Source organism: Haliaeetus albicilla, chromosome 3, assembly GCF_947461875.1.
Source record: "Haliaeetus albicilla chromosome 3, bHalAlb1.1, whole genome shotgun sequence".
NCBI lineage: Eukaryota > Metazoa > Chordata > Aves > Accipitriformes > Accipitridae > Haliaeetus > Haliaeetus albicilla.
In genome coordinates, this window is record NC_091485.1 from 45,896,400 (window position 1) to 45,910,616 (window position 14,217).

The 14,217-nt window shown below is 41.4% G+C and overlaps 1 protein-coding gene across 4 annotated transcripts in view; it reads right to left on the reverse strand.

Annotated features, from left to right (window-relative positions):
• Nucleotides 1-14,217, reverse strand: part of PAG1 (phosphoprotein membrane anchor with glycosphingolipid microdomains 1) — a 116,511-nt gene that overhangs the window by 12,066 nt on the left and 90,228 nt on the right. For all 4 annotated transcript variants that reach the window (XM_069779571.1, XM_069779568.1, XM_069779570.1 and 1 more), the window contains 4 exons: nucleotides 10,716-10,934; nucleotides 8,279-8,330; nucleotides 7,644-7,740; nucleotides 4,067-4,659 (listed from right to left, as the gene is read on the reverse strand). In XM_069779571.1, coding sequence (XP_069635672.1) covers nucleotides 4,067-4,659; nucleotides 7,644-7,740; nucleotides 8,279-8,330; nucleotides 10,716-10,843 — 870 coding nt within the window. In that variant the 5' untranslated portion in view covers nucleotides 10,844-10,934. The remainder of the gene's footprint in view (nucleotides 1-4,066; nucleotides 4,660-7,643; nucleotides 7,741-8,278; nucleotides 8,331-10,715; nucleotides 10,935-14,217) is intronic.

The window sequence follows — 14,217 nt, forward strand, 5'->3', positions numbered from 1 at the left end:
AGCACCGCCTCACAGCCGCTCCGACCGCGAGCATGGAAAAGACCTGCTGCGACCCACCCGGAGGTGGGCGGCTCGACCCTCAGAGCATCTGGCTGGACCCAGTTCACGTAGCAAAGGTACTGAAGGATGGAGGGCTTGCTTTGGTATCGAGCCTCACTTCAAGCACGTAAAGCATCATGTAGAAATTAGGTCACAAAACACCGGGGGAGAAGCGTTTTGCTCTTATGAAAAAGGTCTTAGGACCTTTGTGACAACGAAGATCCTGGCTACCTCACAGCGGCGGTGTGATTCCTCCCTGCTGGGGCGAGAGGACTTTGCTGGGCTCCTGCTCCACAGTGATTCAGAGGGAGCCTTCCAGCACTGTTTGTAATGGACCGTATTTTGGTGTTTCACAAAAATTCTCCACCTAAAATACTTCAGACCTCCTCCAGTGCAGACCAAGGAGGAGAAGCAGAGCTATTTTGAGCACAGCCAATCAAATACTGCTTCCAGGCACATACTAGACACACAAGACTTTTTTTTTTCCACAGGGGCTCATTACAACAGATTCTTTCCTACTTCCATTTTTCTCGGAGTTTTTATTTCTGGTAAATACCAAGCTTCAAAACCCTGGGGCACTTCTGATGAAGACCCTGACCCAAAGTGCACTGAAGTCTGCCTGCTGCTCCCTCACACCTAACAACTGCCTGCTTTTTTCTCACTGCCTGGAGAATGTGCTCTTTAACCTGTGGTTTGTTTACTCACCAAAAAAAAAAAAAAAAAAAAAGGAAAAAAAAAGGAGAAATTCAAATGTATTTTGGCCCTTTATTAGATCTGCTTCACTACAGCAGCTCAGTTTAGTCTTTCTTACTTGCAGGATATTTGTTGTGTTGAGGAGTAAGTTACTAATTGCATCCTCACACATTAAAACAAATGCACTTGCAAAATTCTTCAGCAAAGTTATTTTCTCTCATCAGTGTGTCTATAAGCACCACGTGTCAGGACCCCTTCTACAGTTTCCCACTCAAGTATTGACAAATACCCCAGGGTGTTGGCAATCCTGTTCGTGTTTCCCTGGGACCTAATGTTCTTTCTTCTAAATGTGAAACCTGTGACACATCAATTTTGAAGGATATTGTCATCTTGGAAACTGAAAAAAATACTTGCTCCTAAACATGCTGTACCTAGCAATATTATAAATTATGCTTGAAACCTCAACAGCAGCAACACAAACAGCGTATGTCCTTATTTGCCTTCCACTTTCCTTTTGTTCCTCGACAGCACTTGGTTTTTTGCTCTTTGGCTCAGCTGCTGCTCCTGACTCGGGCACCAGAACAAGAAGACCATTCTCCTCGGGTGCATTTATAAGAGATGCTTTGCCCATCCTCAGGCTGTGCAGATCTGAAATCAGATGGCAGCAACCAGATGTACACACGGAGAGCATTTCTACCAGTGCTCACTCTGGAAAGACATGGGTGAAAAAGGAGATCTGTACTTCCTTTTTCTTAATTAAAAACAAAGAACTAAAGAAAAGCTATTCTGTCTCTCCAGTTTTATTAGAACAACTACGCCCAAGTTTTTCCAGGTGACAGAGGCCTGTAAGAGACCTCATGCTATTAAAGGTGTCTTTTTTCTCCAAAACCTTCCCAAGGGTTTGGCTGGGTCATGGCCAATAACCAATTTAGATAATTAATTTTCACCCATCTATTGCACTTTTGGCTCTTGAAAGGATCCTTTATCCTTTTCATGCTGTTATATACTGGAACGGTCTCTGGCTTGGTCCACCTAGCTCCCTCCCAAATGAGTGTGCTTGAGGAACTGGCATGGGCTGGGGATCATCCTGGCTGCCCTCTTTTACAGGGTGAGACTGAAACAGCCTGGAGACGGTCTGTTCCCTGTTTGTTGGCAGGTACAAGTCTCGGTTACACAAGCAGCCTCCCTGCCTGTCCCTTCTTTGTGCCCTACTAAAGCAAAGCCTAATTATAGTGAGAGAGACTTGCACGACTTACGCCCAACCTCTCTCTTCATCAGGGTCAGGGCAGAAGGCTGAGAAGTTTGGGATACCGATGTCATGTTAGGCAAGGCAGCTAAGTAGCCTCACAAGAGAGTAAGCAAAAAGAGACACCTATGGACTCTGTTTAACTAAAAGAGTTATCAACGTAACATACATTTCCATAAACGTCTTGGTTTTGGTTGCCACATCGGAAAAAACAGGCATTGCTCTGCATTGTTTGATGCAGCAAAATAGAGGGGAAAATTACCATCATCACAACAGAAAAACAATCCTGCAACCACCTCCCCACACAATGCCAACAATAATGACATTTATATATTCCATCAATTACCATTTCCAACTCTGCTGCAGCTGTAGCTCTCAAGGACAGGACAGGCGCACGCTTCGATGCATAATGCATGTACCTAGCAGCAAACGCGGGAATGATCTGATGCTGCTGAAGCTTTAACTCAGGATGGCTTTAGCTCTGAATAAATTTTAATTAGACAAACACCTTTTTTCTGGCACTTAGGGGACTGCATGTGTCATCTCTTGATTAATCCTTCAAAACCTGAACCATTTTAATCAATTCCCACTCCTTGCAGTTACTGACGCTGTATACACAGTGTGCTGGGGAGCTACAGAGCAGCAAATGCTTTTCCTTTGTATTGGTGCCTGGGAAATACAATCATTTTCTGCAAGTCTTTTCACACCTGGTAGGAAAAATGTCACTGTTATGGAAAGCTGTTTCTCTAAAAGTTTAATTAGAAACTACATATGGCCTGAATTTGGGAGAAGGGAGTGTTGGTGGATTATTGTTGACAATCACATCTTAATTTTTTACTTAACGAGCTCGTTATTTGTAAGAATGTGCACTGAAGAGTCCAGATAAACAATTTTTATATTATGAGTAGTCTTCAGTTTATTCATTTTGGCTCTATTCTGCTTTATAGGTTACATGGTTAGTCAGTTATTTAACAAGGTATATTTCTGCCCTCTGCCTGGATTACTGAAATAATACTTCGAATAAGAGAACTAGCAGAAACAAGTAACAATACTTCAGCTCTGCTATGATTTTTCAGGTAAATGTTTACACTAAAATGTCACATCGCATCTTAAGGATTTTTTGGAAGTTTTCATCAATACCTAATATTATTTGATGAGTCAGACACCAGAATTATATTAATCTGCTAAAATCACAGTTCTTTCATTCACAATTAATAATAAATTATCTAAAGTAGTTCAGAAAAATGCAAACTCAACAGTTTATGAAAACTCTGTGCAATGACCTGAAAGCATCCTTAAAATTAATTCTGGTGAAAAACTAAAAATGGGAAAATAACTTGTTGAAAATGTCATGATTCTAATTTTCAAGGAGTTCGCCACTAACTTGTCCCTAGGCTGGGAGAAAGAACAAGCTGCTGTGAAAACATAACTTTTGGCCACGATTTCAGCAGGCAGAAATTCATTACTCTGTTTACGTGTGACATACATACAGAATTTCACAAATATAAAAGCCTACAGTTGTAATCTCTCTCTCTTTCTGTCCCTCTCTCCTACAGAGAGAGACGAGACGAGTGGCTTTGAGCAGATACCTAACACTTGCACAGTTGAGTCAAGGTGCCCCAACAAAGGAGGCACATCTAAAGTTAGGGCATCCCCCAAGAATGCCCCCCTCTCTTTTTTGTAAATTGAGGTTTCATTAGAAAAAAACAAAGGGGGGATTTTGAACAAGATACAGATGCTGACAGAGATACTGGATACCTATGGTAATAACTCCCACAAGTATAATACCATTAAACAAAGAAGCAGAGGCCCCCTATGCCATTTCTGGAAAATATTTGGGAAAAGCCTTATGAAGTACATACTGCAACAATCCAAAATATAGGCTGCAATAAAATGAATACATGCCTATAATGCAAAGACTATCCTGTACATTTTCATATTTCCATATTTTACAGTCTTGCATCACCTTGAGTGTTTTTCTTTCTTGGCATTTTTTTTTTGTTATTTAAAAAAAAAAATCGTCTCCCACCCGTATGTTCTTTATCATTATTTGGCTGTTTGACAAGGACAAGTATTTGCAGTAGTTACCTTCTCTGGTTTACTTGCTCCTTCTGTCACTTCTTCCACTTCTTTTTCTTGCACATTCTCATTTTCATCAAGAAGCTTCATGGGTACTGGAGGGGGAGGCTCATCCTCTACATCTGGTGTGTTGTCAAGAGGGCTTTCTGAATTAGCACTCTGGCGACTTTTTTTATTTCGGTCAACAGATGCATATTCTGCTGATTCAATTCTGCACTCAGGAATCTGATTCTGACCTTCAGAAACGGTCAGTGAAGCCTTTGATTTGCTGTTACAGCTCTCTTCCATGCTGGCTACTGCTCCAACATCTTTAATTTCCTTCACAGTTTCATACAAGCAGTCTTCAACTATGTTCTCCTGAGAGGAGCTGTCTTTCAAGACTTCGTAAGGCCCTTCCATTCCAAGACCTTGATCATTTTCTGCATTTCTAGCTGAGATGATGGTTTCCATGGTGGTGTTAGGGGGAATACTGGGTAGTTCCCGGCTCTGGTGACATTTTACAGGCTTTCCAAGACTATCCTGTTGATCTAGCAGATCAGAGACAGATGTCTGTACTTCTTCATACGGCTGAATACAGGCAGTTGTACTGTCCTCTGAGAGCACTAGAGAAAATTATGAAGAAGTATTTAAAACAGATGCGTAACTATAAGGTGAGTGCAATTTGGTACTCTCTACACCACTTTGGTTTTGTGTCTCATTGGAAAGGATAAATGATATTAATGCCTGGAAATGTCTACTGGTCGTCACGCTTTTTGTTTATCAAAAGATTTCAGTTTCAGAGATTTCTGCACTCTACTGTTAAAATATCTTTCTCACAACATCTTAAATACTCTGTGCACCCCCAAGGCACACTATATAGCAACAGCATTCACAGTAAGAACAACCATTGGTGGGCAGGTGCAGGTGTGCATGGATATTCAGCTGTACTCGGTTATACTGAATGCTTACAGACTGCTCGGTCTCAGATGGGGAACACTGGTGGGAGGCCTCAAACCGAGTGCCTTTAAAAAAAGCTTTGTTAGATTTTCCTTTCCATTTCCCTATCCTTTGGAAACAAAAAGGAAAGTGTTCTTTCTTCCTCCCTACCCAGCCCTCACCTTGTTTAACGTGCTGGCCAAATTCTCGTCTGAATCACACTTTGCTCAGCCCTGCCGCAGCTAGCCTCGCTGCACGCTACACCAGAAGCTCCTCACTGGAAGGCTATGCCATACTTCTCATAGTCTCGCAGCACATAATGTAGGTTGACAACCTACTAACGAGCCAGCCATATGCACAAAAGAGAAGACTAGACTTCAGAAAGTAGTGTTAGGCAGAACATGTTATTTTAAGTCCCAGAAGCAGGTCACGTCGCTGTCACTAGAGGGTATTAGGGACTGAAATCTGTGGACTTCTTATCTTACAGTGCACACGTATGACATTTGTCTGCATTCAGGGATGTATACATGGGCACACACAAGCATGTTCCAGGTAGTACACGGTATGTAAGTTTACGTGACACCATTTCTTTGAAAAATGACTTCTGAATAGCTTTACTTTTCTTAGCACAGTTCCTATGGTACTCTCTCAGCAAAATCAACTCATTCTTCCATTTCCTTCAGTGTGTTTGACATGATGTCATAAAGTGTTGCCAAAGCAATCAGTACCCTTGATTTGGGGCCTGTCAGGGACATTGCCTTCTCTTGTGCTCAGGGCATGCAGACTCACGCAGTCAGCACCCGCTGGGAGCTGCACCCAGACAGCAAAACTCAGGATGGAACTGGAGATGTGGGATGGTAATCGCTGCCTGAATGGGAGATGGGAGGAGAAGAAAAGGAAAACGTCCTTCTCTATTCACTTGGCTCCTGCATACAGCTAGGAAGGAATAGGAGGAATAGGAGGCAGTGTCCTATTGCATCCTGACTAGGACTCAGGGTGTCCTGGTCACTACCCAGGATGCCTGCAGACTTCCTGAGGAACATCAGGAACTGGCCTGGAGAAGGTGGAACATGTTTTCCCCTGCTGGTGCTCACTCTCAGGGATTTCTGTGCTATGCAGAGCACCGCCACAGGCTCCAGAGAGCACCCACCCCATTCAGCCTGGAGGGGGATAATCAGAAGTAATGAGAGCTCACATTTCCATGCTCCTGTGGTTATGGGTAGTGACACAGAAGGGGTTGGCATAGATAAGGGGTTGGCATAGATAAACACAGTGCTGGCAGGCTGTGTAAAGGAAAAAAACCCCAACATTTGATGCTGTTGCTTCTGTAGCCCTGCCCCTGCTCAAAAGGCTAGCAGAAACAGTGAAAGAACAAACTATTAACAAAAAGAATGCATAAAGTATACATAAGAAATTAAAGCACATTGGTTCCTGTTATTCAGAAGGGTTGTTATGCAGAGCGTAAGCTCAGTAATATCAGACAGTCTGAAAACTGTCTGCTCATTGACAGCACACCTTTTAGTAGCAGCTTTGACAGCTGCATGTGTGGTGACTCATGGCAAAAAGAAATGCTTCCCTTCTGCAGGGCTTTGCGCATCGAGTCCCTGGGTGAGCCACACACCTACATATGCAACAAGCCAATGGACAGGAGCAGCGATTAGTTGCAAAACCAAAGTTTAAAAATTCCTTTGGATACTTGTGTCCGAGGGGTAAAGATTGAATAGCTTAGTCTCCAGCTGCACAGTGAGATGAGGAGGTAGGAGATGAGGAGCGCAGCCCCCAGTGTCGGTGCCTGGCGTGGAGACAACAGTTGGCTCCCGGTGGCTCTGAGCTGAGACCAAGTTTATTTTTAAGTGCAGCTGAGTAAAGTATTTTCCAGTGATACCTCACTGTGAATCATTTTGAGCGTTCACCAAAGCAAAGACTACAGAAAAAAAAGGAAGTCTATTTATGTTGCCCATTTTTCTAAAATACAAAAAATACAAGTGACAGCCTTGCACAGCATGGGACTATGATCCAAAGCTGTAGTCCCTGGAGGAGGACCTGAAATATTTGCACAGCCTCCAAGAGTGAAGCTCCAAGGTACAACTGCATCTTCTGGTCACATCCCAACTTGGTAGCTGGCCGAGATTAGGGAACACCACAGTCTTTACCTAATGGACTGGTCAATCTGCAGATGTAGCTCGGTGGCCCAGAGGAGGACCTTAGCACCTTCCCAGTGTTGGCTGGCATGGAGGACTGGAAGCTGGGGTGTAGGGCTGTGCCAGATCATGCCTGACAGGGAAGTGGAGATGCAGCCTAAAACACCAACATCTTCATGACATGGGCTACTGACTTCCCAGCAAGGCAAACATGCTCACTGCATTTTTTAACTCGATCATAAGTTTTGTGTGAATTATGTCCTCTGTGAAGAAGACTGACTGCCCTCCAGAGAGCTGCATGCCTGGCCACTGCCCAGGGATGCAGCAGCTGATCTCATGTCAGACCTCCAGAGGCGAGCGGAGGGGAAACATGGGGTATTCTGACAAACGGCACGACTGCGTGCTTGGAAAGCTGAAGGCTAGAAACCTAAGACTTGAGGGATCACCAACGTGCAGCTAACGTTCTGGGAGCTCTGAGCAAGGGGATGGCGCCGTTCGTCCATCCCGCCCGCAGGGGCTGCGCTACTCACCCTCGCCGTTGCTGAGTGCCCCGTTCTGGTCGCTGCTTGGAGGGGGCTCTGTAGCCGAACTTGTGATCGAGTGGCTGAACACTTCCTTGTCGGAAGGCTGCAACACAAATTAGTGAGATCTAATCACCGTTAGATCAGAATAAATGTTTGCATAAGTAGGTACACAACGAATTTCATTCTGATCTCCGGAGCTCTGACTCACAGGTGTTATTGGCAGGAGAGTCAAACCATGCCAACTATACCCAAAGATTTAGGTGTTTACAGATGTTAAAACAAATAAATGCAATTATGTACAGAGTGATGTCCCTTCCAACCTTTATGGTAATAGACATCACCATGGCTTTAACCCATGAGAAGATGGAAGCTGAAAAGGGTACACTGCGCTTGTGCTGCAAACGGAGTGAAAGAAAAGAGGGAGATCTGGAGTACAATAGTGGCAGAAAGAGCATTGAGAAAGTGCAGATTATCGGGGTCTACACAAGTTCTCCTTCTCTTCCTGTTCTGCAACTTTTAAAGTTGCCCTTGCTCAACCATCTCCAAATTCCTGAGCTATTTTCCAATCTGCAGTATTTTGCAAGGAGCTTGGTACAAACCAACCACAAGACAGACACAAGCTGCCAGAAATAAATACTTACCACATTCATCAGGTTTTCATGATCTCCATTCTGATGTTTGGCCTTCTTTTCCCTTAATGAAAAAGATGTATAAACCGTTACTACAGATTCTACTAATATACAAATGCCAATCATTAACAGACCTTACGCACCTGCAGGGAACAGAACTGTGATTCACAACAATATTGAAAACAGAATAACTGAAAATTATTACAGGGACTGGTATGACCTCTGTGTAAGGTCACCATCAAGGCAGGGTGGTTATAAACATATCTGAAGAGGTACAACAAACACACAAACCTTTTTCTCGTTCAGTGTAAGATCACAGTAAGGAGTAACTGATGATAATAAAAATATTATTATCCTCAATTTAATCATATCTGAAATGCTCAGAGATACATGAGATACATGTTTTGGTCACAGACTACCCGGGCAGTTCCTTAAACTGCATTAGGAAAAGGTATTTATCCTATGAAGAATTAGAAAAGGGCCACAAAATCCAGCCTACTCCCACTCAGGAGGCTAGTGATAATAATAAGCATGAGCAGTTCAAGAAGGCCTACAAATTTCATAGCAGTAGAGGCCTTCATTTTAAAATGAATCCTGTTTCACAGGACTCAAAGTATGAATCACGCTTCCAGTTTTTACCATTTTGCAAATACAGCTCTTATTCTGAAATACTGTAATAAACTATGAGCTTAAAATAATAATAGTCCTTCCCCTAGATGAAAAGGCAAGTAAAAAGGTGAGAAAATACTGACAGTATGAAATCTGTGCTTCTTCTGAAGTCTGCAATGCACCCTACTTCCCACATTAGCAACTGTTAAAATTGTATGTAATTGGGAAATAAGAGAACAGAGCAAGTAAGGCTCCACCAATGCAGAGTGGAGTTAAAGTTTACAAATACTTAATTTCCTCTCTGGAAGTTTTTCTGACTCTGACATTTTAGAAGGAGCAGATTTTGTTCAGTTTTCCATGTCCTCAACCATTTTTGAAGAGTAAGCTAGGAAGAAATTTTACATAATTGCATTTATGCATAAACAACCTGCCCTACGGAATGATCTGAAATAAAAGATACTGTGTCCAGACTAGCAACACAAGAATTTGTTAAAAAGAATCACCAGATAGTTTCTGACAATGTACCTCTGTAACTGCAAAGACATACTCAGTGGTTTGACTCTGTTTTAAAAACATCTTTCTAGAGCTGTTTCAAAGACTGGAGTGTTACAAGACAAAACATGGTAGCTAAATGCAATGTTTGTGGGCTTACAGATTTTTAAGATAGGTTTTATACTTTTAAAGAAATAAGAAAATTACATACTTTTACACAGGTATCATAGGAAACTGTGATGAATAGGAAGATACTGCAATGTCACCTAACAGCTTACAAAAACATTTCTCCTGAATCACATGAATTTCCAACTTACGCTTTTTAGGGTTTCAACCAACTTGTGAGGTTTGGTCTTGCCCATGACTGTTTTTTTGCAACGTGGGCATTAGAGAAATGCTGCTGAAAAACAGGGCCTTCCACTGTAGACACACCTTATGCCAATATAGTGTATTTTACAGCAACACAGCTTCCTCAACGTTCTCAATGCTGAATGGCTGAAAGAACATGCTCCCGTAGGCGTAAGGGTCCAAAATAAAGATTTTGCTGCTGTACTGAGTTACGGATAGTTTTTTTTTTTTTCCCCCTGCATACACTTGGCTGATTGAGCTATGCTGGCAAAATGTAGCGATACGGACCACAGCAGTCCTGCTCCTCCTCGCCAAAGGTCTGACCTGCTGGAAGGGCACCGTGGATTGAGCACAGGCTGCCCGGCTCCCAGTGCAATCAGCAGGGCTCAGCTTACCTGCTATGAAGGGGCCTTGAAATGTGAATAAACAAAGTCAGTAGAAGTGCCTGTACTGGTGAAATCGAGCCCTCTTATGGAGAAATGAAAAAGGATAAGGTATGAGTACAAGGCATTAATTAGTATCACCGTTTGATTCTTATTACTCATCTGGGCTTGAAAGGCAGGATCAACTCCCTGGTCTTCAGCAATGGCCAAAGCAAAGCTGAAATACTTAGAACCTGTTTTCCTTTCCTTTTTACCTATACTTTTTTGGTCCTGTTCAGCCCACCTAATTTTCTCAGTTTCAGGTTAGCGGTGTGATCTGCTAACAGTCCTTGTCCACCTGTGCCCCAGGCTTCAGCTTAGGAGAAAGCATCTAGCAAACACAACAGTGTTTTTCCTTCGCAGCAAGAGCAAAAAAAAATAATTTTAGATTTTAGAAGGAACAGAACTGTTCCAATTCAGGTTTGCTCTGAAAACAGATTTTGTACCGTACTTTTTTTATTTCTGTACCTGAGTCCTCGGTATTTCTTGCTAACTAGTTATCAGTGAAGCTATTTCAATCCCCGCACTATTTGACTCAAGAACCGTTACTGCCTGCTAAGTAACTACCTGAGCCTCACCTGTTGCAGCTGGAGCAGAGGAAGATGAGGAAGGTGAGGAACAAGAGTGTTGTCATGGCTGCCAAACTTCCCCAGAGGATGACATGGACCTGGAGTCCACTGCCTAAGAAACCACCCTCTGGCCCCATGGTACTAGGAGGAACTGGCGTCACTTGGGGCTGAAGAGGTTATTTATTCCTTGCAGAAGGCTGGCATCTGTGCTGCGTGCACCTTCTGTTTCTGCAGAAAGAAAAACACCATTAGAGGTTAATATAAATTTTGAAGATAATGAATCTGACAGCTACAAATCTGGCAGGAGGGATTTTCAAATCCAGATCTTACAAAAAAACAGTTTCGAGTACAAGCCAGCCAGCCAGCCAAAGAGATTTTCAGCTACATTTCTGATGGTGACACAGAGCAAACCTTGTCAAATATTAACGCAAGGTGTTACCTATCTACAATCTCAACACGAATAAAAGGTAGTACAGTATCTCTGTACTTGTATTTTGAGGAAAAAGCTTATAAATCCACTTTGAGGGACAGAGCAGTCTGTTTTGCAGTGATATTTGTTAACTTCATTGAAAAGTGAGCTTTCAAAACTAACTACAACTTCTGCAAAACTTACAAGCCAAAAAGAGAGCTGCAGAAGGCATTCACCTCCTTCTCTCTCAACATCTCCTGCCTGCACATGATCCAGTGCTTAAAGTACAGTGAAAAATAAGCTAGGCAAGTCTTTGAAAGGAATACCACAAAGACCTTTCTCACAGCGGATCAGATCTAATCTTATTTCTATGTGAAATGCTTACTTTCTTAATAGTATGTCTGGAGAGTAGTAATACTGAACTTTCTTTTTTTGCTTCTCCCCACCTGAGTCTAAGAAAACAATAAGAAAAGTAGACAGAGCGGTGTGTAAGTAAACACAACTTTTGCTACAGCACAGCAGGCCCTGGAGAAACATCCTGGGTAAACAGTATTTACGATGTATAAGTTTTGGTATACAATATATTCTAAAATTTATACATATTTTTAATGTAATACATTGTTAACATGGCAAAATTAAAAAGAAGATTTTCATTCTGCACTGCTGAAGATACCAGATTCTCTGTAATTTAGGAATAGGTTATGCAAAGTCTATTTACAGGCTTTCAGTTAGACTTCAAGACTGATAAATACTGAACTAGAATACAATGGCTAAGAGATGAGCAGTTATCTTTTGGGAGTGAAACAGTAGCACAGACATAAGAGTGAATAATGTAAAAGCCACTAAGACTTACTTTAATTTCATGCATATATTTTCATATATATATATATTTATATATACGAAATATGTATATACATATATTTTTTTCTTTGCAGCAGAAGCACACTTTGTAATAGCAAATTCAGTTAGGTACTAATATCATATATGTATCAAAAACGACCATGTCACCATTTTGTTATTAAAATCTTAAGAGAAAAAAGATTAATTTCCAGAAAAAGGCCATTCACATCAAAGAAAATCTGGTGAGTCAGCAGAAGAAACTTAACAACTAAGCTATGTGACTGGGTAGCTCTTAGAAGTAACATTTCTGTTCCTACATAAAATGGTCTCATTGGTTTCCACCATGCAGGATCAGACTTCTGGACACCTTCCAAGAAGAACCAATTCTTACTAATTCATCCATGGCAGATAAAAGCTTTTTTTTTTTTTTTACTTTTTTTTTTTCTTTTATATATTAATGGCCATTGCAATAACTTGAAATGGGAAGAAACAAACAAAAGAAGGAAAAAGTTGCCAAGCCTAGAAAGACAATCTTCAAAGTGTAGTTAAATATTTCTAGTTTGGCCAAGTTATAAGAAAGCCAGATAATCTATAACTTCTCCAAACCCCTAAATAAACAGAACGGGAAGAGTAGGTGTCACACACCTTGCCAAAGCACAGATATGACTTACTGGTAGCCTTGAGCACTGACACCAAAGCACCACTGCTCTTTGGGGACGACTACTGCCAAGCAATGTGACTCTGTGGTTTTCTTGGTAGAGCTTGAAAAATTATTTAAAAGCAATGGCAAACCACTCTAAAGATGATGTATATTGCAGATGTGAATCTGATACAGACCTGCCTCATCCCTATTTTAAAGCAAAACTCAGGTTGCTTCTACACTGAGTCATAGTCACATCACAGGCTGTGAAATGGAGAGACCTTAAGAGAAGTGGAATCAGATTTAGTCGGGAGAAAACTTGGTGTAATGCCCGCAAAAACCTCTCTGATTAGGTGCAAGGGCACTGTGCACTGGGATGAATTCCTGTAGAGGTGATGGACTGTCCTCATTCAGAAAACACTACAAAGCACACCGCACTGGCTGCCCTAACTAGCTCCAAACCTTTGTAAAGTGTTTTCAATAGAAAGTATTTTTCTTTTCAACTTTTATTTTTTATGAATTTTCAAAGACATTTTCTGCCCTGTTCAAGCTTTTAAAAGTTATTCTTAAAAGATCTTTTACATTCTTTTTTCCTATCCTTTTGCCTTTGAAAAATACTAATTTTCTTCCTTCCTTGGAAAAAAAGGATGAAATGAAAATGAAATGTGAAAAAAATGAAAATGGAATCAAATCTTTTTTCAGCATTTTTGTTGTATTTTCTTCCTTAGTTTTCCCAAGAAATAAAAAGAGAGAATGCAAATGAAAAAAAGAAACCTTTCCTCTTTTGTTTTTTTCAAATATGGGGCAAAGAAAAATACAAGAAAAAGAACAGGGATTTCAAAATATTTTTCTTTAAACAGAATCACATTTATTTTTGTCTTGAAAGATATCACTTAAATTATTTCTACTACTAAGTTCATAATTTTATACCTACTCTGATGAACAATACTACACCCCTCTCAGAAGACTAAGTAATATACCAAAAGCTAATATGGTAGGAAAAGATATTCTTTTGTTCTACAGATACATTCTTAAGGCTGCTGGCCTTTAAATAAAGATAATATTTGAGCTAAGGAAAGCTAAGGATGCATGAGGAGCAGGCCCATAGAAAAGCTGCACGTTTGAAGACTTCAGTGCAGCATTAAGGAGTGTTGGGATGAGCAGGAGCAGACAGAGTTGAGACTGAGCTTAAAAAGGAGTGAGATCAGAGGGAGAGAGTCGAGGGAGACCTATGTGTGAATGTCAGGAGTGAAGTGCAAGATTGAAGCTAGACATGAGACATCCCACCAGGCAGAAGCCAAATGGAGCAAAGATAACGACAAGGACAGAAGATGTAGTTAATCTACAGCAGGAGAGCAAGAATTCAGATACCAAAGATTTGACTGTAAGTTGAGAGAAAGAGGTCAGAAAAGGTCGGAAAAGTACAGCGGCACTTGAACCACAGGATGCAACTGCTGGAGTCACCAGTTACCTGTGCAAGCAGAATAGAGTAAGAAATTGGAACAGATTGACGACAGATGAAGCCCTGCGTGAGGGAAGCTGAGCAGGCAAAATGCAACCAGTGGCTCCTCTCAGCTCCTTGAATGGCGAGAGTTTGGCGTAAGTGCTAGAGGACCTAAAGC